Source organism: Hemibagrus wyckioides, linkage group LG12 (assembly GCF_019097595.1).
Source record: "Hemibagrus wyckioides isolate EC202008001 linkage group LG12, SWU_Hwy_1.0, whole genome shotgun sequence".
In the NCBI taxonomy this organism is placed as follows: Eukaryota; Metazoa; Chordata; class Actinopteri; order Siluriformes; family Bagridae; genus Hemibagrus; species Hemibagrus wyckioides.
The window spans coordinates 2,360,859-2,384,782 of NC_080721.1; the positions used below are offsets into that span (position 1 = coordinate 2,360,859).

Genomic DNA, 23,924 nt, shown 5'->3' on the forward strand with positions numbered 1-23,924 from the left:
CACTCACTCTCACTCAGTCCAGAGTGGGAATGCTGAGACAGACGCACGGGTTATTTTTGGGTCAGTGACAGTGTGTCAATGGCCGCAGATGCATCGCAAAGGAAGGCTCTGAGTTACCAACGGACCCTGGTTTGTCCCAACTTCTCTCACTCTCTATGTCCTTCATCCTCTGACAAATTTAACCAGCCTGTCTTACATGGTGTCTTGCTGTGTGGTTTGCTTGGTTTTTTACTCTTTTGTAATCGTGGTTTGATGTTACATAATTTATTTCTGCATGACGACACGTTACTTTAGTTGCACTGAGATCTTTACTGAGCAAGCGAGTACAAAGCTGTTGAGCTTAGCGGCAACTTTATCGACACGTGACCCGTGTGTTTAGTGAACCTGTTGCATGTTTCTTCTTGAGTTCATCGAAATTGGTCTGTGAGCAGCCCCGTTACTTACTTCCCTTTCTATCCAACTCTGTCATAGTTTAAATTGTTTTTACATTTTTGTCTCTTTGAAACGTTTGAAATTGTTCTATCGAGCTGCAAAATGCTTGAGTCCACACCAGCGTGTTACTTTATATGCAGAGACAAATATAAACTTACACTGTTGTGTGAAGGGTAAACCCGATCACCCAGTCACAAGGGTGATGAACTTGGCCCTGAGTATTCCAGAACATCTGGGACTGTTTTGATGAGAGTGAGAGAGAGAGAGAGAGAGAGAGAGAGCTTGAAGTGGTAATACTACAAGTTTACCATGTGGGTGTTGTGTGAATTGCCCACTCATTTATCATTGTGCAAGATAGACAGCACATTTTAAAGTAAAGTCAATGAAAAGCTAGGTGTACAACTTAATTCTTAACTCTTTTGTGTGTGTGTGTGTGTGTTTGGAAACTATTCAGCTAATCATCTTCCTATAGCTTGGCTTCAAATATTTGCTTGCATTTTCATAATGCTGCTGGTAAGGACGAGAAACGGAGGCAGAGGGAAACTCAGATGTGATGCTTTAGGCAAGGGCAATAGGTAGTAGGTTGTAATAGGTAGGCATGCATAGGCATATGGAATACATGAAGAAACATGATCATCACCATGGAGAACTTCAAAGGAATAGCTATTTTTAGAGGACTTTAAAAAAGAAAAAAATTTTTTTTGACTTTGCATAATATCATATGGTGACCGCTTAGGTGTCTGGTTGTCCGTGGAGTAAATACCCATCAGCAGTGACATGTAATAGAGTCTCCAGTCGGTCCTGTGTTTAAATACCAGATCCAGATACTTTGTGTGATGGCATGGGTAAGGTCATGTAACACTAACACTTTGGAAATAACAAAACATACATTTTAATACATTTCGGTCAGATAGTTAGAAGATAAATGTGAAATGAATGAATTCATTAATGATAAATGATATATAAAGATAAATAAAACGTATGGTATAATAAGGAATAAAAGAAAGATAGGGAGAGAAAGGTGGGGAAGAGAATGTTGGCTCGCACGGTTTAAAAATAGCCTGGCGGGTTGGGTTACAGAAAGAGAGGGAAAAGGGGTAGCTCCAGTCCAGTGAGGTGGGGGGGGGTGTAAGGGACTGTCCATATGGAGGTATGGGGCAGATCAGAGTAGGAGAAAGAGGAGGGGTGAAATATAAAGTAGACAGGGATTACATGTACTGTGATAACAGCAAAAGTAATAGGATAGACTAATGGAAGGGAGCCAGATAAATGTGTAATGAGGCAGGGAGATACTGAGATACTCGATAAATCCTTCAGCAGCACACTTACAATTCAAGAGAAGCGATTAAACATTTTTAAAAAATAATAAATAACATGAAATGATCATGCATATGCAAATATATTTTATGATCAAGGCATAACAATGTTTTTCTTATCTGTCACCAGTAGGAATCTTGGTATTTTACTTATTGTTAGCTGCTTTTAAATCAATACTTCACACTTTTGTGTTAAAAACAATATCCAAATACAACAATCTGAGTTAAAGACATGCTCTATTATGCTACTAGATTTAAAGGAGCTGTATGCGTCGCTACGGTGATGTACATACTGTATTTACCTTTATATTTATGAAATCAGCCACATAATTTAAACCTATTCACTTCTGATGGATAAACAAGAAGAAGAAATGATAGAGGCAGCAGCATGTGAGGCCCGAGACTACGCTGAGGCAGAAAAATCTAAATGGTTTATATTGATTTGTCATCGTGATCTCTGTTATATCAGCACCGCCTTTTTTAAAATATGTTCTATTAACCATATTTTCGAAAACCTTACTCATTAATTATGTCTTTATCCTCTGTGGCGTTTTATCATTTTCAGTTTATCCTGTAAAATGCATAATTGGTTAAATTGTGGCACTGAAGTGACCAAAAACATGAAATATTCAATATTTAAAAGATCACTGCTGGAGCTGGAACTAATTGCAGCATCACATGGCAATAAAATACATACTATTTGATATCACAGAAAATAACAATGATAATCAAACATCATGATAAACAAAAAAATAATCTGAAATAAATAAATAAGTTAATTAATCAATTAAATATAAAATTCAATTAATTAATTAATGTTTTTTATAGAGTCTCCCCCTAGACTATATACAGTTTATACTCTTTTTTCTGGGTGTGTGTTATTTTATACATTGTGTATATACAGTAGAATAAAATATGTGTACTATTTCTATTTGAAAATATAATGTATAAGATATTTTCATTTGAAACAGAACTATATTTTACTATACAGTATATTCATATAAATTATTATTATTATTATTATTATTATTATTATTATTATTATTATTATTATTATTATTGGTGAATGGCATAGATTTACAGCTTGTCAGCACAATGGATCATTTGCAGCCTGTACCTGGTGTTAGTGTGTGTCTGTAGCTGCTCTAGTAGCTGAATGATCACTGATCCCCACAGTCACGCTCCAACATCTAGTGGAAAGAGAAGCCTTTACAGAAGAGTAGAGTGGACAGGATTATAACAAGAAGGAGGGAATAAATTTTAAAAAATGATGGTCAGGCGTCCACATACTTTTGATAGTGTATGTAATCTGAAATAGTGTAAAATAATCTAATAAAAAATTATGATCACAAAATATGCATATGACTAATGTGTAATGGGTTGTAAGACCTAATTTCTTTACAGAATGAACAGAAAACGATGGAGGGTAAACTAAGATAAATATTGAGCAAGGTTTGAAAAATATGGTTAAAGAACCAGGAATATAACAGAGATCAATATGACGAATCAGTTTGATCGTCTATGATCGTCCTTTAGTCTTTATTTGCTTAGGGAGAGACTGTATACAGTGGTGGATCTCTGGGGGAGACTGACGGCTGATAAAGACTGGCTGGTGTGGTGGGAATCTCAAAGGAAGCATCATGTCAAGAATAATATTAAAATATTATATTGTTTTTCCTGTTATTCCTAGCTGTATGGGGAGTACAGTGAACACCCCGGAGGGTCCTGTCGACGAGAGGCTGGTCACCTGTTCACAGAGAAACAGGTGAAGAAAAACCATCACCATCATCATCATCATCATGGACACCATCGGCACAGTCACAGACACCGAAGCCGACGTCATGGGGAACCACATGCAGGAGATGATGGCAAAGAATCCGAGGAGAGGCACACATCCTCCATGAAGAAAGACCCCCACTACTCCAAATATAAAGGTGGCGTTTCTTCAGTATGAATAATCTCTGCTGAAGGTCCAGATGTGTGGGAGGTTGTGTGTGTGTGTGTGTGTGTGTGTGTGCGTCCAGACATTTTTAGTAACACATGGTATGAATATTCTGTAGCAGTGTTGCATCAATGCTCTAAAAAAAGACAAAAAACTACATCCACTATACTCGAGTGACGTTAAACCAAATAGAATATGTAGGTCATGTGCTGCTGGGAAGAAATTTTTATAGCCTGAACAAATTGAATTACCATTGGTATGCCATTTGGAATATCCCAGCATACCTCTGGCTGGCTAAGCACTTTTGATCCACTGATCCATGCTCTTGTTCATGCAGACTGTGTGGCTCGTGTACAGGAGTTTCTAGTAACTAAACTGGGAGAAGACTGGATCTTTCTAGTGCTCCTGGGTTTCTCCATGGCATTAGTCAGCTGGACCATGGACTATGCCAGTGCCAAGAGCCTCCAAGGTACCATAAAGCTATTCCATCTCCAGATTTATCATGCATTGCATACAGAAGTTATTGGTTGTGTAGTAGTTAATCAAACATCTTCTAAGAAATTGGGTTGCTAATCTCCTCTGCTGGTCAGAGTTGGTCAGAAATCATGTTTTAGTTGCTTTATTTCCTTAATTTTCTCTTTGTCTCTGTTCTCTTTATCATTTTTTAACACCACACAACTATTTCCATTTTCTAATGATCGCCCATCTCCCTCTATTTCCACTATCCTCACCTTTTCCCTTTCTTCGATCACTCCTCTCCTCCATCGCTGCTACTTCCCCCTCGTACTCAGCTTATAAATGGATGTATGGAAAGCTGATGGGAAATGTCCCGCTGCAGTATTTGGTTTGGGTCGCCTATCCAATGGCGCTCATCTTGTTCGCCTCCTTCTTCTGCAACCTGGTTGCTCCACAAGCCATCGGTGTGTACTCTTTGCTGTTCCCTGAGCCATTAGCCTCTCTATGCCCTCTGCTATATTGTTAATTTTTCATTCTAACTGCTTCTGCTACTCCTTCGACTGCTCATTTTAAAGCTCTGAAACTCTCCTCTAAAAGTGTATCACATCACTGCATGCTGCATGATGGCTGGTTATGGTATTAGATGGAAAGGCTGAAATCTAACATCTGTCAGGACCTTGATGATGAAAGTCTTATGGTTGAGCCATGCTTTATATCATGAGGTGACTTCAGCGGCATAATAACATTAATGTGGGCCAAATTATTACACACACTTAAAGATAGCCAGCCAGCTATATACCTTATTTCTAATTTTCAAGTGGTAAGGGTTATGGAAACCATACTGCCTTTCCTCTGAATACCAATCATGGACAACAGAAAAGCTGTAGACATTTCATTCATAAAAAAAAAACCCAAACAAAAAATAACCAGACCATTGACTTTTACTTTGCCCTACAAAAGGAATTTTGGAGGAAAAGAGTGATAAATACAGGAAACAATCAACCATTTCAGGTTCATTTACCCACGATGGTATTTCACATGTAGATAGAAGTCATATGAGAGTGTGGGTCAATTATTTTGTAGTGTGGGATATGTTGGCTCAAATGGTTAAGGCTCTGGGTTACTGGAATGTCAGGCGTTTGAGCCCCAGCACTGCCAAGCTGCCACTTCTGGGCCCTTGAGCGAGGCCCTTAACCCTCTTTGCTCCAGGAATGCTGTATCACGTCTGAACCTGTGCTCTGACCCTAACTTCCAAAACCGGGATATGCAAAGAAGAAATTGTATTGGTCACATACGCTTTCATAAACAGCTGAAATTACAGTGAAATGCTTTTTACAACTCTCCATGAAATAATAGAGTCAAATAAGAATGGAGAAAAAAATGGGATTTTAAGAATAAAATAAATACAAATAAATAAAAAATTCAATTAAATTAAATTAAATTTGTTGTAAAAACCAAAGGAAAAATAAGTAGACAATTTTTGTTTTAAAAAATGCAGCACAGGAAAACAATACAGTAATGATTTATGGACGAATGACTGTTTATGAATAAAGTCTGTGTGCAGTTTTTAGTGCATAATGCAGTGTTCTGTAATGAATATGTCACAAATAAAGGCTTCTTCTTATTCTCTTCCTGTGTCTCTTCAATCACCACTGATTTTAGCTTTCTGGATTTCATACCTGATGTAACTTGATGAATCTACTCTCTGGCCTAGAAAGAAATCAGCCTAAGCTCCATTGCAACTTCATTCCATTTTGTGTATTTTTCTTATTTATTAACAGCAGATAATCTAATGTGGATGCCAGAAATGAAACCTTATATTAATAGTTTTTTTTGAAAGCCCTGCTAATTGATATCAGCCACCCAGATATATTCATTACTATCACTCTTTATGCTTTATTAACTGCTAAAGTGGTTGCAAAAGGATCCTCAAGGATCAGAAGTCTTTCCACGAATATGTTCTGATTTATGCACAGTGTGGATGGTTGCTGGACCGTGATAAGTAGTCAGAACAGCACAGCATGACCCTTGATCCGTTCTGGTCTATCGGTGTCACATTCTTTGCATCTTCTGCCAAGATATGGCTGATAATATTTTAAAGTCTTATTTCTTCATCGTTGTGTATCTTCACTTGTTTACATACACACCCTCCTTCATTTTCATCTTGTTTTCTCAGGTTCTGGTATCCCTGAGATGAAAACTATCCTTAGAGGAGTTGTGTTGAAAGAGTACCTCACAGTTAAAGCCTTTGCAGCAAAAGCAGTTGGCCTTACTGCTGGACTAGGAAGCGGAATGCCAGTAGGCAAAGAGGTAAAGCTCGCAAATATATCAAATTTCATGGGCAAATTTAATGGCTGTAAATTATCGGCTGTAACATACCAGTCATGTGTCTTTTATGTGTTACTCAGGGCCCTTTCGTACACATAGCCAGCATTTGTGCCGCTGTGCTCAGAAGGATTATGGCCTTTTTCTTTGGGGTCTATCGGGTAAGGAGAAATTACTAGAAATGACTTACACCATTTCATTACAGTTCAGATAAGTGCTATAAAGACATGTATTGAGCTGTAAGAATGATAGACTTGGATTCAGTTTTAACAGAGATGGCCAAAAGTTTCTACACCCTGACCATCACACCCATATGTGGTTTTCCTCAAACTAAGTTTGGATGCACACAATTGTCTAGAATGTCTTTCGGTGTAGAGGTTACTACTGACTAGAGATTACTGACTCTGACTTAACCCCAATGAACACCTTTTAGATGAACTGGAACACTGACTGAACCCCAGTCCTCCCCATAACATCAGTGTCTGATATGCTCTGTGTCTGATTGATCACTAATCCCTACAGACATAATCCAACATCTAGTGGAAAAACTTCCCAGAAGAGAAAAGTGGAGAGCATTATTACAGCAGAGGGAATAAATCTGGATAAGATGTTCAACAAGCACATACACTATATTAGCAAAAGTTTTGGGACACACCTTCAAATCATTGAATTCAGGTGTTGTTTTTCAGGGGTCGGGCTCGGCCCCTTAGTTCCAGTGAAAGGAACTCTTAATGCTTCAGCTTCATGCCAAGACATTTTGGACAATTTCATGCTTTGTGGGAACAGTTTGGGGATGACCCCTTCCTGTTCCAACATGACTGCACACCAGTGACCAAAGCAAGGTCCATAAAGACATGGATGAGTGAGTTTGGTGTGGAGGAACTTGACTGGCCTGCACAGAGTCCTGACCTCAACCCCATAGAACACCTTTGGGATGAATTAGAGTGGAGACTGTGAGCCAGACCTTCTCGTCCAACATCAGTGTCTGACCTCACAAATGCGCTTCTAGAGGAATGGTCAAAAATTCCCATAAACACACTCCTAAACCTTGTGGAAAGCCTTCCCAGAAGAGTTGAAGCTGTTATAGCTGCAAAGGGCAGGACAACTCCATAACCTCATGACATTCATGTGCATGTAAAGGCAGACATCCCAAAACTTTTGGCAATATAGTGTATGAGTGTGATGATCAGGTGTCTATAAACTTTTGGCAGCGTAGTGTATGATGATGATGATGATGATGATGATGTGTAAATGGGCTCAATCCAAACCCAGTGCAAGGCTGTGAGACAGTTTCACAACTGCATAATAGAATTTTATTGAGTTTTCCTCACCCCTGTAATGTGTTTCTGTATCTCTGTGTGTCAGTAGAGCCCATATTGCTACACAGATATTCTGACAGTCGGTTGTGCTGTGGGGGTAGGCTGCTGTTTTGGCACCCCACTTGGAGGTAAAATGTGGCAGTTACTTAATAAATTTCTTATGTTTTTTTCTATAACTGGTCTTTTTTATGTATATATATTAATAGCAAGCTACTGGACTGTAACAGATGGCTCGAAAGACTAAATATTTAATACTTATTCCTCTTACTGCCTTTTTTATTCTTCTCTAGGAGTGTTGTTCAGCATTGAGGTTACGTCGACTTTCTTTGCAGTGAGGAACTATTGGAGGGGGTACTTTGCTGCCACGTTTAGTGCCTTCATATTCAGGGTGCTTTCCGTATTCAATAAAGATGCAGGTGAGATTTAAAAAAAAACTCAGAAATTTTAATCCATCAGCACAAAGTGTTTGTCCAATATTATTCACAGAAGAAGTAGATGACCATAGGACACATGTAGTATGCTATGTACTTCAGCCTTGATTCCATTTACACAGTGTAGTGCCGTATTTTTCGACACGAAAATCTCCAAACCATCTTCTGTCCTTCAGTCACCATCACTGCTCTGTTCCGCACCAAGTTCCGCATGGACTTCCCCTTTGACCTGCAGGAGCTGCCAGCATTCGCCATCATTGGGTGAGAGCGTGGGGCAAGAACGTGCCGTTCGTGGTGAGGGCACAATCCTGGAGTTATGTTTGCTGTAGTGTAACCCTCACAACGTCACAGAACTATCTCCAAAAGCACATAACATGACTTTCGGTGCACCTTAACATCCCGGTTATTGGTTATTATTATTGCGAAATCTCAGTTCTATTGTTCACACTTATAAATTGACCGATATTAACATGTTTTATTGCATGTCAGTTGATTCATTTTGGTGTGGCATTAACACCGCTTATCTTATCTTTGGAAAAAATAACGCAAATAATTCAAATGTCAGATGAATTACTGATTTTTTGTACCTGAACTATTTTTTTAAAAGTATTTTAAACACACATATGTTGAAATTTGGGGTTGTAGAGGGTATATAAGGTGTCTCCCCTATTCTAAGTTTGAATGAACAATTGTAATTTTTGTATGAGTTGGTACTGGTTCCCGGGCTTGGTGCAGTAGATCAAATTTGATCTAATGTTTGTATCTCTGCTACACAGCATTTTCTGTGGTTTTTTCGGAGCTTTATTCGTCTACTTGAACCGGCAGGTTGTCCTGTTCATGAGAAGACCCAACGCCTTTACACGGTTTCTTACCAAACAGTAAGACATGTAAATTGAGGTCACACTGAACTATATGTTACACATTTGATCTCAGATGACCACAGATCAGACCTGTGTACTAAATCCAGTGACTTAGTTTTCCTGTATTGGTCATTTTGCAGTCAGCTGACTAGCCTTAGCAACTTATTTACAATGTGTGCAATAAAACCGTTTTCTCTCCAACAGCCGTCTAATTTTTCCAGCCGTTGTAACATTTGTGATTGCGACGCTGACATTCCCTCCAGGTTTTGGACAATTCATGGCAGGAGAGGTTAGACAAAAGACACTGCAGCTTTCACTAAGCATCATTTCATCCTGAAATTCTATTCTAATGTCAATATTAATTGTGTGTTAATTATCTTCTAAAACAGCTAATGCCCAGAGAAGCTATAAACTCTCTGTTTGATAACTTCACCTGGACCAAAATAAAAGGTGCTCCTGCTCCACCTGGTCTGGGACGATCTTCAGCCTGGCTTCATCCGGATGTCAGTGTGTTTATCGTACTACTCATCTTCTTCGTCATGAAGGTAAAGTTCTTTATGTATTTATTAACATTTCTTTTTCATTTTAGCATAACCTTTTTTGCTCTCTATTAACTTGACGGACACAGTCCTGTGCTGAGGGATCAAGTGTAGGATTATATGACCATTAGCTTGAAGAAGATATCACGCTTCAGGAGAACTGCTGAGACTTGCATGCTGTGGATTATAGCGTGCAGTTATTATAAATAAATTGTCATAAACGATGGGCAGCAACCACAGTGATCTAGATCAATTCTGCTACATTATTTCTGGGTATAATATCTATATATAGATACCTTTAAGTCCCAAGAGCTGTTGTGCACACAGTAATGGTTCTATGAGAATTATCTGCTATGTCATACTGTGACATCAGTATAAAATAAAAGCTGCTAGACTGCTGATGGGATGGGTGTGAGTTTGAATTCCAGGTCCACCAAGCTGCCACTGCTGGTCCCCTGAGCAAGGCCCTTAACCCTCAATGGCTCAAGTTGTGTAAAATAACATAAAGTTGCTCTGGATAAGGTTGTCTGCCAAATGGTGTAAATGTGTCTACAGTTCTCTTGGCAGAATCCTTCTTCCACATCTCTCTCTCTGTAAGTTCTTTGTCAACTGTTATTGTGATGAACTCACATGAGAAAGTTTATTTTTGTAAGAATATGAGATCATTAGATCATTCCACAGGTGAAAGATTGAGTAGTGTGTGTGGCTGGTCAGTGGTGTGTGGCCTGTAGTTACATACTGCTAGTATGTTTGAGTGTTTCTCTGTCGATCTTGTTTACGTATGACAGCAGGTGTGGTTGGGAACAGTCTACATTGCCAGACAAATTGCTGGACATGTGCCAGGGTCATTTTTTTTGACCTGCTGCTGTTGCCCAGCAACTCACTATCAACTGCGGTTCTCCCTGTACGTGTGGATTGCGTCTCACTGAGAGTCATAAACCTGTTACAGTCTTTCCTGAAAGTAGAAAGCTGCTTCTGTCCACCACATTCCCACATGATCCCAGAGTGGAATCTCCTCTTAAGACCTTATGGATATCTTTTTCTGATATCAATCTTTTATGATAGAAATTAGCAATTAAAATGATCTCAAAGCATGGTAAAACTGGCTGGCCGAGGATATTATACACATCAAAATGTTCAAAATGTTTAAAGTGACTTCTAATAATAGTTTATTGCAATTTAATTTTTTCTAACACTGCCATTCTTTGGCTTTAGCATAAACAATGTAAACTAAATACTTTTTAAGACTTTTCAACTTTTTATTGAATAAACTAGCTTGAAATGAATCGTATCGCATGGTATTTTACAGTTATGGATGTCGGCCGTTTCAACAACAATGCCCATTCCCTCTGGAGCATTCATGCCTGTGTTTGTACTTGGTAAGAAAACAGAAATGTATAAATTGTATTAATTAATGTAATACGTTATCTATCTGTTGTTAATGAAGTCATCATTTAGGCCAGGTAGAGTACAAGCCACTTAAATCTCTCTCTCTCTCTCTCTGTCTAGGTGCATCATTTGGTCGCCTAATAGGAGAGATCATGGCTACCTTATTTCCTCATGGCATCCTGTTTGATGGCATCCTCTACCGGATCATTCCTGGAGGGTATGCTGTCATTGGTCAGTCTTACTTCCAACTTTCTTCTCTTCTCTTCTCTTCTCTTCTCTTCTCTTCTCTTCTCTTCTCTTCTCTAATTTTCTCTCTTCAGCACAAACCATCATATGGAAGCAAATGCTATGTTTAAGTACTGATTTGATTCTGTGTGATTCTGTATAAGAAACTTTTCTTTATATATTCACTGAGAACTGCCCGGAATCTGTCTTGTGTACAGGCATGAAGGCATCAACCTTCACTGAAGTCAAAAAATAAATCTATGATGAATTATTTTATATAAATACTGTTGTCATACAGCAGTCATTCCCTGAAAACATCTAGCTGAGATCCTACTTGATTGGTGCTGGTTCCAAATGAGTTTCATAAGTAACTAGCGTTCTACAGAATGATGTCAGTCTATTGGTTAACAAAAGCTGGTGATACACTATATTGCCAAAAGTATTCGCTCACCCATCCAAATAATCAGAATCAGGTGTTCCAATCACTTCCATGGCCACAGGTGTATAAAATCAAGCACCTAGGCATGCAGACTGTTTTACAAACATTTATGAAAGAATGGGTCGCTCTCAGGAGCTCAGTGAATTCCAGCGTGGAACTGTGATAGGATGCCACCTGTGCAACAAATCCAGTCGTGAAATTTCCTCGTTCCTAAATATTCCACAGTCAACTGTCAGCTGTATTATAAGAACATGGAAGTGTTTGGGAACGACAGCAACTCAGCCACGAAGTGGTAGGCCACGTAAACTGACGGAGCGGGGTCAGCGGATGCTGAGGCACATAGTGCGAAGAGGTCGCCAACTTTCTGCAGAGTCAATCGCTACAGACCTCCAAACTTCATGTGGCCTTCAGATTAGCTCAAGAACAGTGCGCAGAGAGCTTCATGGAATGGGTTTCCATGGCCGAGCAGCTGCATCCAAGCCATACATCACCAAGTGCAATGCAAAGCGTCGGATGCGGTGGTGTAAAGCACGCCGCCACTGGACTCTAGAGCAGTGGAGACGCGTTCTCTGGAGTGACGAATCGTGCTTCTCCATCTGGCAATCTGATGGACGAGTCTGGGTTGCCAGGAGAACGGTACTTGTCTGACTGCATTGTGCCAAGTGTAAAGTTTGGTGGAGGGGGGATTATGGTGTGGGGTTGTTTTTCAGGAGCTGGGCTTGGCCCCTTAGTTCCAGTGAAAGGAACTCTGAATGTTTCAGCATACCAAGACATTTTGGACAATTCCATGCTCCCAACTTTGTGGGAACAGTTTGGAGCTGGCCCCTTCCTCTTCCAACATGACTGTGCACCAGTGCACAAAGCAAGGTCCATAAAGACATGGATGACAGAGTCTGGTGTGGATGAACTTGACTGGCCTGCACAGAGTCCTGACCTCAACCCGACAGAACACCTTTGGGATGAATTAGAGCGGAGACTGAGAGCCAGGTCTTCTTGTCCAACATCAGTGTGTGACCTCACAAATGCGCTTCTGGAAGAATGGTCAAAAATTCCCATAAACACACTCCTAAACCTTGTGGACAGCCTTCCCAGAAGAGTTGAAGCTGTTATAGCTGCAAAGGGTGGACCGACGTCATATTGAACCCTATGGATTAGGAATGGGATGTCACTTAAGTTCATATGCGAGTCAAGGCAGGTGAGCGAATACTTTTGGCAATATAGTGTATAACCTTGGGAAGAAATCACAGATATATCACTTATTTAAATTGTTGAGGCTATGAGCCCGAACAAGGCTCTGGGCTGGTGGACCTAAAGTTTCTTCCTCTGCAACATTAGCATCAGGTCCTTATGGTTGCTTCCAAATTACCTCTGTTTTGATCTGTAAAGCACCCAACTGGCAGGTTGGCTAACACTCCCAAAGAATCTGATGTACTTTCACACCTAGGATTTGTCTAGCCTGCTTTAATATTTTGCTTTTGACATTTAGCTGTGCTGGTTTCTAGTTTCTTAATTTTGAGACACTTTGTATGCTCTCCTAGGTTTTCCTCTGCCTAGAGCCTGGTTTTGATCAGCTCCTTTACAGAAAGGTCAATAACTGCAAATTGGAGTGTGTATTTCAGGGCAAGTAGCATGCTAATTAATTGACTGAGGTGCCACGTGTGAGGAAATGTTGTAACACCTCACCAGACTGTCATCAGTGGATGCTTGGGCAGCATAAAGTGTATGGTGTATTCCACAGTAAATTCTGTCTATTGTTAAGTATGTTTCTTTTTTTGCAGGTGCAGCAGCGATGACAGGGGCTGTCACTCATACAGTCTCTACTGCTGTGATTTGTTTTGAGCTGACTGGTCAGATCTCTCACATTCTGCCCATGATGGTAGCAGTTATCCTGGCGAATATGGTAGCACAAGGACTTCAACCCTCACTCTATGACTCCATCATCCAGGTCAAGAAATTGCCCTACCTCCCAGAGCTAGGTTTCGGACATATCAGGTGAGAACACGTGTGTTAGTAGTAGTGCATTGTTTTCATTACATGGATCACAGTGTACACTTGAATGAATTACAGAGAAGTTTTTATTCATTTTGTGACATCTAGGATTTCTGGTTAAATGTTGTTTTATGGCTATTCCATATGTAAGCCTATTTCTGGTTGCATCTTTCTTGTTTCACTTAGCTGTATGAAAAATGTTGGAGAATATTGGACAGTATTGAACAATCAGCACTGAGAGTAAATAGGCAGCCAACATTCCTTCCCTCATTTTGCATAACTGAAGTATGCAGGTTCTCCTGCATTTCTCCTATATCTAGCCATTTTTCTCCAGGCAGGCTGCTCAGGTTCTTGATCATCTTGATATCGGACTAATGCTAAACTTACTCCTGGAAGGTTTTCCTTGGCTGCCACCCCTATAACTGATCAGTAGTGCTGCAGCATGATTTGGTCTCTGCACATTTTTATCTCCTCTTATACCAATTATTTCTGTTAAAGTTTTCATCTGACATGACAGCCACTAAGACATCCTTCTGCAAGAAAAACCTGGGAATGTCCTCGTCTGATGTATGCAAAGCCTGCAGTATTTTTTCTTTACTTTCTAGCCCTCTGCATCATCCTTTACTCTCTTTCCTGACTACTGATAACTTTGCCACCTTCTTTAATGAGAAGATTAGTATTCACTGCTGATCCTTCCCTTTTGGACCTAATGTCTGCTCCTCACAATCACTCTTACCTTCGTATTTCCTTTTTTTCCTCTTTATATAGAAGAGATCCTGTAGATTATCTTGTCCAGCAAACCCACCTCCTCATAAGACCATCTCCCCATCCTTACTTCCATTAAATATGATTCCAAAACATCAGATCATGTACATAGTGCCTTAAGATAGTAACGGTTATTCATCAAGGGTTATTCCTATCAAGGTCCCAAGGTCCCACAAGGGCTACTTCAGCAACTACTGACCTGCCAAACAATCATCAGTCCTCATCCTCCTTGACCTTTTCAGCCCCCTTCAACATGGTCAATCACAAGTCTCTCCTATCCATCCTCATGAGTCTTGAAATTTATGGTAAAACATGACAGTGATTTGCTTCTCTTGGGGTGACAGTCATAACCAGTGACACCAAGGGGATCCACATCTACTCTACTTGGACTCTCCACTGGTTTCCCACAAGGTTTATCTTCTGTTCTCCCTCTGTATCTCTTAGTGAGGTCATATTCTCAGATGGATTTTCATATCATTGTTATGCTGATGTTTTACTCATCCTCTTGTTTCCTGACTAAGATACTCTGGATCTTAGCATATCTTCCAGGCCTCTTGTCATGGATGGCAGCTAAATCCAGGAAACTAAATCCCAGCAAGGCTGAGCTGCTACCAGCTCAATTTTGTATAATTCTTATTCTCACATCCACATCTGTACGCAATCCACATTTTTTGTGACTGTGACATGTAGCTGATCTTATGCTGTCTATATTCATCAATGGCTTTCTGTACATCTTCATTTCAGTGTTTTTGATCTTTAGCTCCTTTTGTATTTTTCTATTTTTTGGATTGTACTTAATAATAAATAAATAAGTATTGTAACAAAACAAACTTACAGAAATCCAGAAGTAGATTTAGATTCCTAATGATCTAGTCAGAGGCTACCTTGGCAATGAAAAACTCCACGAGGTGGCATGAAGAAGAAACTTTGAGAGGACCTGGTCCCAAAAAGAAACCTATCATTTGGGTAACAATGGATAGTGTAGGATTATAAATAACTACATAGTGCATATTAACAGAACTCTTGGGGTGATCATAGTATTTTGCCTTTATAATTACAGCAACAGGTGCAAATGTATACAGGTGAGATAATCCACTGGAGCAAGACATACAGTCATGGGCATAAACTATTTCAGAAAAGTGTGAATTTATGAAAAATATTCTGTATTTGCAGTAAATATCACTATGCTGCATTGTACACACTCAGTTTGTAAAGAAATTAAGATATAAACTGATTTGTTTGGATATAGCAGCAACACAATGCGACACATTACTAAGGTGGACTGGAAATGAGGAACTTGGGATGACTCAAAACAAAGGCTCCTTTATTCTTTGTCAGTATGCTTTCAATTTTCACAGTGCTTTTATCTTCCTATGCACTTATGTATACACACACACATATACACAGGTCTCTTGTGTGCAGCTCTTGTCTCTTCCCACCTTTATCCTTGCTTCTGCTCTGTGAAACACAGAACACGTGTTAAAACAATCCTGCACTGCCCGACTCCCTATCGCCTATTCCCCCATGCTGAGAGAGGAAATCCGCCACAGCCATCTGCATAACAATGAGTGATCAGTGGTGATGGCTTGTCACAACAGATAGTATCTGAGGGTGAGGACTGCCTACTTCATGGACAGTCTTTCTCATTTGTGCTGTAGTCACTCTTTCAGCCTAAGTGCTTGCAGCTGATGTACTCCTCCCCCTCCACCATGTGGGACAACACGTGCCTGTTGGCATGGCTTTGTCCACTGGACTGGATCTGGTGCTCCCTTTTTGGTGAGGTCAGTCTGCTGGTTGGTGATAGCTGAATAATTAGTCACAAACCTACAATTATAGCCAGTCAGCCCCAAAAACAGTCTCACCTCTTTTTAGGACTTGGCTCTTAGGAAGAAAGGGATCTGCCAAGATTCCTTTGTCAAGTCCAGCCTGCAACTTGGCAACCTCCATGATTTGACACGGTTAAAAGTGGTTTCCAAAAAAGACATGGGTGGATTGAACCTCCATTATTAGATTCACATCTGGTCCTAACTCCTCACTCTACGGCACAACTATCGTCAATGCCACAGGGACCACTTTACTCCATGGCTTAAGGAGAATGAGGTGGTATATCTGCTGCACCCTGCCTTCAGCCATCAGTTTGCATTACCTCATAGCAAACTTTCCAGACTTGCAATTTTCTAACAACATCTAAAATGCAGCAAGGCTTGCACCCATGTAGCACCCTCTTACAAAGAATTGGGGGTTGAGTCAATTGACACAATTCCTAATGTCCTCATGTACAAACTTTCAAATTATGATTTTAAGGGTTTGATTAACCTGTTAAAACCTATTCCAATAGCCTTTATAATCAAGTTAAGAACATTGGGTGGAACATGCTGACTATCAAGTACTTTTCAATTACTTGAGGGTTTTGGCTCATGTCTACTACAAAAGGAAATTCCTGAGTGGGATTAACCCAAAGGGCAGGGGGCAGGAGGGATAGTCATATACATCCCCCAGCACACACCTCACCTTCACTCAGCATACTGTACCCAATACCTCACCTTGAACCAGACACTAGTGAATTCAGGTTTAGTTACAGCCTGAATTCATCACTTTGTGGTATGTACCCTTGAATACTCAACAGTATACAATAGGTCCCAGCTTAATTGTGGGCAGCCTGTGGGGGACTGGTTTTGGATTAGGCCACTATGCACAGAGATGGGGAAGGGTGGGGATGAAAGGGAGAAAATGAGAGTAAAAGAGAGAGAGAGAGAGAGGGAAGAAGAAGGTTGGGCCTGTGGTCTTCTGCCAATTAGACTGCCCTGGATTCATTCCAACATCCCCACTGATAGTTGAGTGACAAAGATCTACAAGAGGTTAAAGACATCCTTGGGGATGCACTCTTCTACCAGCAGCCATCTTTGAGAGGTGTAGCAGAGATGGTGGGCAGATGTGAGCAGGCATCCTAACGCACTAAGTATCACTGTTTTTTGCTGTTGTGGTTGACCCTCTTTAGGACCAGGTACTTCAGCATGTTTGTGACCAGAAGCTGTTGAGCCACAAGCTGGGCTTCCTTCAATAGTGGCAGCAGGTGGTCTGTCCTCTGAGAGTCTAGAAAGCCCAATAATTGAAGAGCTTGAAGAACCATATCATCCAGATCATTTTGTCATCTCACTTTCGAAGGAAAGATGTGGGGTATGGCTGCTTCAGCCTCTGGGGCAGCTTCTGCAGTACCTGCTAGTTGGCCCAGGCTCTGTAGCCGGAGCTTGGTGAAAGGCTTGTGCTGGTCTGTATGTAGCTTGAGGAGCATACAGAATCATGTGGATTCTGGTGAGGGTTTTAATGATTTTGTAGAGGGTTTCAAAGATCCCTGTGAGTGGCAAGGACTCTGTGATGGGATTCAGCTTCAGTGTAACACTTTTTGAGGTAGACCAAAAATGTGGAGCCAGGAGGTAGGCTTGTGCCAACGCAAAACAAAGGCTCTTTTTTCTTTGGCTTTTGATTTTCAGCACTTTTATCTTCCTCTGCACATATATACAGACTTCTCAGCTCTCTCTCTCTCTCTCTGTCTGTTTCTCTCTTGTGGCTCTCTTCTCTCCCCCCTTTATCCTTGTTACAGCAGTTCCACATTGGTGTACCAATCAATTTTCTTGGCTCTGCCTTCCATTCACAAACTGGTGTTCGAACATTCCCTCAATTCCACACAATATTGTGTTAAAATAAAACGGTGTCTGATATGTAAGCACAATGTATCATTAATTGCATGAAGTATTTGTTTAATATATTTATTTTTGCTCATTTCCATTATGGTTACCAATCGTTGGTCAGTGATATTGTCCAATTTCTCCTTTCACAGTCAATATAACATCTTTGTTGAAGACATCATGGTGAGAAAAGTGAAATATCTGTGCTCACAGTCCACGTACAGAGAAGTGGTACATTTACTAAACTCCACATCTCTCAACAATTTCCCTCTGGTGGACTCAAAAGGTGAGAATTTATAAAATGGCGTACCTGAAATACAAAATATATGCTTGGAAAAAGCAAGTTAAAATGATCTAACAATTCACCCCCTGTTTTTCAACTCAAGAATCTATGATCCTTTTGGGAAGTATTGAGCGGTCTGAGCTTCTTGCTCTTTGTGACTGGTGGCTATCAGCAGAGCGACGGATCCTGACACAGAAAGAGGGTTTGCAAGGCCAAGGGCTATATGCCAGCTGGGAATCCATTGCCTTTGTAGATGAAGAAGGAGAAGAGAGTGGTGGTGAAAAGGTGGGAGAAATTTATTCTAGATGTTGCTTTGAAACTAATATATTTTGTGGCTATCTGTTTGGAATTGTGATTCATAGTGCAGTTTATTCTCCTTTTGTTAAGTAACTGTGTTTCAGTTAAGATGCTAGAAATTTTACACTGACATGCAACAGAGTTAGAAGAAAAGAAGAAGGAAGTTGATGTTTGTAGAAGGAGAAATGGTCAGTGTGGATTGGGTTTCAGGTTTAAACCACTGTTGTCTTTCACCATCTCAGAACGCACCAATGCTGGAAGAAAGGAACGGCCCTTTACCTTCACCCAAACAGCCAGAGCCAACCACCAATCCTCGTACCCCTCCTGGTGAGTCGATGTTGTAGAAGGGATCCTTATTAAAATCACATTACATAAACATATCAGACAGAAGAATCATTACCATCAGTTTCAATACCTGACAGTTACTGTTGTACAACAATGTGGGTTTTATTTTTCACTTTTACTTTTTACTCCAGCTAAAGGTCCTTTCCAGTCTTTCAGGAGAACTTTACACAACCTTTTCTCGTCCTCTTCAGAAAGACAAGCAGAAGAGCCTTCAAAGGTGCATACTTAATGTATTCAAGTAGATTATTAAGTAATTGAAATCTAGTTTTCTGATACTGCTCATAAATGATAAATTTATGTGTATATATTTGTTTTCGTTCCTAGGAGCCAACTCCTCCACCCCTCACTGATACAATGACACCAGAAGAGGTTGTGATTTTACTTAAAACAGGATTTCAAATCATTTGTATATTTATTTGTACTTGGACATGACACACTTTTGTAACACACTCCCTGGTCAAAAAAAAAGCGCACACTCTAATAATTTGTTGGACCATATTCACCTTGGCATCATTTGGGTAAGCTTATGCAATGTCACATTTATTTCCATCCAAAGTTGCATTAATTTCTCGCCAAGATCTGGAATTGATTTCCCCGGCACATTCCAAAGATTCTGTATGAGGTTAAGGTCGGGACCCTGTGGTGGCCAGTCCATGTGTCTCATGCTCCATGACCCACTCTTTCACAATTTAATCCTGGCATTGTTATACTTGAATATACTTGTGCCAATAAAAAAAACTATTAATGGAAAAACCTGGTCATTATGTATATTCAGGTAGTCAGCAGACCTCTTTTTTGGGCAGGTAACGTTGCTGCAGCTCGACCTGACCATCTCAAGCAACCCTAGATTATAACACTGCCCCTACCAGGCTTGTATGGTAGGCACAAGGCATGATGAGATCACTTCATCCACTTCTCTTCTTACCCTATAATGTGTCCATCACTCTGGAACACGATAAATATGGACTCACATGACCATGATTTTTCACAGTTCCAGAGCGCCTTAATCTTAAGGCTACACAGCTGTTTATTGTCAATCCTCTTCACATTGTGCATGTGGAAATGCACTTACTTTCACGATTAAACATAGCCATGGCCATAGTTCTGCTGTTACTTTTTCACGATTTGATACCACAGCACATCTTCAGGAATCTAGTGGAGTCCATGCCTTGACAGCTCAGGGCTATTATGGCAGCAAAAGGGGGACCAACACAATATTAGGCAGGTGGTTATAATGTTGAGCCTGATAGGTGTATTTGCCAAGTTGAATCTAGGGGGTGACTTTTTTTTGGCCAGGCAGACATGACTTACATATTTGCTGTGTTTTGACCTCATCTGGTATCGTTTGAAACAGGTTAAAGCATGGGAGGAATCAGAGACAGATAAGCCACTGGAACTTGAGAGGGTGAAGATAGATCCATCTCCTTTTCAGCTGGTGGAGAGAACGTCACTACACAAGGTGAGATTAACTTCCAGCATCTTGGATTGGGATTTTTATCTCTAAGCACCAAACCTTACAAATAATTCATCTCTTGCTAATTGTTTTTGTGGTAAGACATTTTAAAAAGTTTGTTGGGTTCAATGCCTGGGTCTCAGTGCTATAAAGAAGGGCATCTGGTTTAAACCCTGTGCTAAATCAGATATATAGATCAGATAATCCACTGTGGTGACCCTGAATGGGGAGCAGCCAAACAAAACAAAACAAAAAACATTAATTGAAAAACAATTTTTCATCTTTTTGGATCAGAGAGATGAATGTAGCCAGAAGATGTCAGAAATATAACTTGGACCCATGCTATCAAAAGGTTTAAAATCAAATAAAAGTACATTGAATTGTAAAATGAACTGGTAGCCACTTTGAGTAATATACTCTCTTGTACCTCGGATACTTTGAGTACTTTGACTGTAGGTGAAGATGGTGTCTGGTGACCACTGACTTTTTTTTTCCACCCAGACCCATACATTGTTCTCCTTACTGGGCCTCAGTCATGCCTACGTAACCAGCATAGGCAAGTTAGTGGGAGTTGTAGCACTGAAAGAGGTAAATAAATGCAGATATTATATTTCTATACACTCATCAAACTATATACTTATATTCAAATTATTTTTCTTTATCATTTATCAGCTTCAGAAAGCCATCGAAGGCTCGACGCGGAGCGGTGTCCGCTTGCGCCCCCCTCTAGCCAGCTTCCGTGACACCATCCGTAAGTACTCCAAGCCGACCCAGACCCCTTCAGCTCCAGCATCCCCAAAGTCCACCTCCGCCCCTGAATCCTTCCAACTTTCATCCCAAGAGGTTCCCCCAGCTCCTCTAGCCCCTGTCCGACAGCAGGAGGAGGCGGAAGTGTGGATCGAAGGAGTAACGCGGGAGATAGTGGTAACCAGCAGTAGCTCTACGACAACAAGCAGCAATGAAAGCAGCAGCCCTCAGACAGCAAGAAGTATCAGCGAGGCAGGAAGTCCCAACGGCAGCCCATCTCAAACTCCTTCATCTCATCCAACTATATTGCTCTCATCCCTGGGACCTGTCCCTGAGGAGAAAAGAGATGCTGATAAAGAAAGTGATGACGATGAACCCCTTTAAGTTTATAATCTGTTCATTTTACCCTTATTTTATTTTTATAATCTGTTTTTTTTATGTTGTGTCATGTGCGATATTGGATATGAATTTTAGCTAGTCGTAATCTGACGTGTCTGTGTTGAAAGTAGATTTTGGTAAGCAGTTAAGCTAAACATTTTGTTAGCAAATGTTGATTTTCTGTTTTTTCGTGTTGTATGTTTTCTTTTTAAGTAAGAAGCTTCATATGAAAATCATCTGTAGAGCCATATAAATCCACTCCATTGAATCAAATTAACGTCATTTGGTCAAAAAAGAAACATCAAAATATGTAAATATCTAATGGACAGTACTTAATAACATAATAACAATGTAGTACACAGCAATGTCCTTTTAGTTCCAGCAGGGCTGGTGTCCACCTGTGTCCCCCTCTGGCTGGTTTTTAAGACAGTTTCAGGACACTATACATAAGCACCTCCTCCATAGAGCCATCCAGTATTCTGCCTCATTAGACCTACCTTATAAGTAGTAAAATCCAGGTTATCATTTCCAACATTGGTGAATTTATCAACTGGAAAAAAACACCCTGTATGCCTCAATATTTTTTAGGAAAAGCTAGCCAGCTAACTGTAATGAGTGATGTTTATTTACCTCCTCAAACAGCTTTAATTAAGCAGTTATTGATTTAACAAGTGAATATATCTGTATCTGAAGCTCGTTAAAAGATACAAAGTGCTACTCTGTTTACTTTGGATGCTTTGTGCAGCCATGTTGATTTGACCTCAATCCATAAAACTGAGAAGGAACTTGTAATGGATGAGTAGGAACTTCATGTCTCATGGGTGTTTTATATGGCTGTTTCTGGCTGGATGCCATTCTAGCCCTGCTTGCTGCCCCTTAAGAGATCTTTGTCATAATTTAGCTAGTCAACGTTGTTTAAGTGTTGTGTGGTTCATTTTTTCAGTTTATCTTAAACCTGCAGTGTGCTTAACTACTTCAGCTGCAGACCAGGAATTTTACCGACTCATAAAAATGTTATGGCCAAGAGTGTCTTGGACACCTGACCCTCACAGCCATATTCCTCAAAACGTTGCCACAATTGTTTCTACACATTTTTTAATATTCTGTAGCATTACAATTTCCTCCAACCCTGTTCCCGCTTGGCAATGGAGCTGTGCATAAAGCACACAGACCTCCATGAAGACATGGTGTAGAGGTTAAGGTTGGAGTAGAAGAACTGGAGTGTCCTGCACAGAGCCCTGACTCTGACTCAACCCCACTGAACACCTTTGGGATGAACTGGAACACTGACTGAACCCCAGACCTCCTCAACATCAGTGTCTGATCTCACTAATGCTCTTGTAGCTGAATGATCACTAATCCCCCACAGACACAATCCAACATCTAGTGGAAAGAGAAACCTTCACAGAAGAGAAGAGTGGAGTAAAATGGCACAGGGGGAATAAATCTGGAGATGTTCAACAAGTTGTCACATATACATTACTGCACACTGAAATGCTTTCTTCACATATCCCATCCTTGGAGGTTGTGGTCAGAGCACAGGGTCAGCCATGATGCAGCACCCCTGGAGCAGGGTGGGTTGTGGGCTTTGCCCAATGGCTCAACAGTGGCAACTTGGCGGTGCTGGGGCTTGAACCCCGATCTTCTGTTCAAGACCAAGAGCCTTAACCACTTGAGCCACCACCACACAGAAGAATGAAAATATGAGTGTGATGTTCAGGTGTCTGTTAAAACCAATGCACAGAATAGACTTTATCTGGATGTTTTCCTGTGCACATATTAATCTAAGCCATCCAGATCGAATTGTTGACAATTTTCCCCTTCAAAAAAAAAAAAAAAGAACCCCAATCGTTATCTCACATCCCGATTTCTACTTCTCTCAGGTTGCTCTAATGTCTTTAAAACGAACGATTCTTGGTATACACGATCAATATGTACTATATATGCTGATCCTTTCTGTTCACTTTATGGTACATATTACCCGAAGGATCACGTCAGGTGTCAGTTGGAGAAAATCACAAGCACTTAGTTGTTATTTTACAAATCCTGATATACATTCTACCTTTATTTATTTCTCTCTTGCTCATTCGGTCTGAATAGAACTTGTATGTTTAGTATTATTTAGGCAGGTTTAGTAGTATTAGGAACAGCTTTACTAGGTTTATTTTCAGTAGAAGAAATGAATAGAATGTGATGTAACAGATTCCCATTCCAATGAATTATGTATACGGTAAACGTTTGTTGGGGGAAACTAATAATTATGCAATAAATCATGACAATTATAGAGACTTTTGAATCTGGTATATTT

The 23,924-nt window shown here is 40.3% G+C and overlaps 1 protein-coding gene across 2 annotated transcripts; it reads left to right on the forward strand.

The window, feature by feature from the left end:
* Nucleotides 1-23,883, forward strand: clcn1a (chloride channel, voltage-sensitive 1a). Of its 2 annotated transcripts, XM_058404467.1 has the most exons (23): nucleotides 1-129; nucleotides 3,439-3,682; nucleotides 4,028-4,159; nucleotides 4,482-4,610; nucleotides 6,323-6,456; nucleotides 6,555-6,632; nucleotides 7,840-7,918; nucleotides 8,081-8,206; nucleotides 8,398-8,482; nucleotides 8,998-9,099; nucleotides 9,286-9,370; nucleotides 9,471-9,626; nucleotides 10,930-10,999; nucleotides 11,130-11,240; nucleotides 13,452-13,665; nucleotides 18,266-18,399; nucleotides 18,500-18,681; nucleotides 18,936-19,020; nucleotides 19,170-19,255; nucleotides 19,363-19,407; nucleotides 20,393-20,497; nucleotides 20,993-21,079; nucleotides 21,164-23,883. In XM_058404467.1, exons 1-23 carry the CDS (start codon nucleotides 79-81, stop codon nucleotides 21,620-21,622), a joined length of 2,979 nt encoding a protein of 992 aa, XP_058260450.1. In that variant the 5' UTR covers nucleotides 1-78; the 3' UTR covers nucleotides 21,623-23,883. The 2 variants fall into 2 exon arrangements, with proteins under 2 accessions (XP_058260450.1, XP_058260451.1); XM_058404468.1 differs by lacking the exon at nucleotides 4,482-4,610 and having other exon boundaries at nucleotides 79-129.
* The last annotated feature ends 41 nt before the right edge of the window (nucleotides 23,884-23,924 follow it).

Bases quoted from the DNA above. Each gene is read 5' to 3' on its own strand.
- clcn1a (XM_058404467.1), top strand. From the start codon at position 79: ATGGCCGCAGATGCATCGCAAAGGAAGGCTCTGAGTTACCAACGGACC. The intron at 6,457-6,554 runs GTAAAGCTCGCA...TGTGTTACTCAG, and splicing joins GAATGCCAGTAGGCAAAGAG to GGCCCTTTCGTACACATAGC. The intron at 19,256-19,362 runs GTGCATACTTAA...TTTCGTTCCTAG, and splicing joins AAGCAGAAGAGCCTTCAAAG to GAGCCAACTCCTCCACCCCT.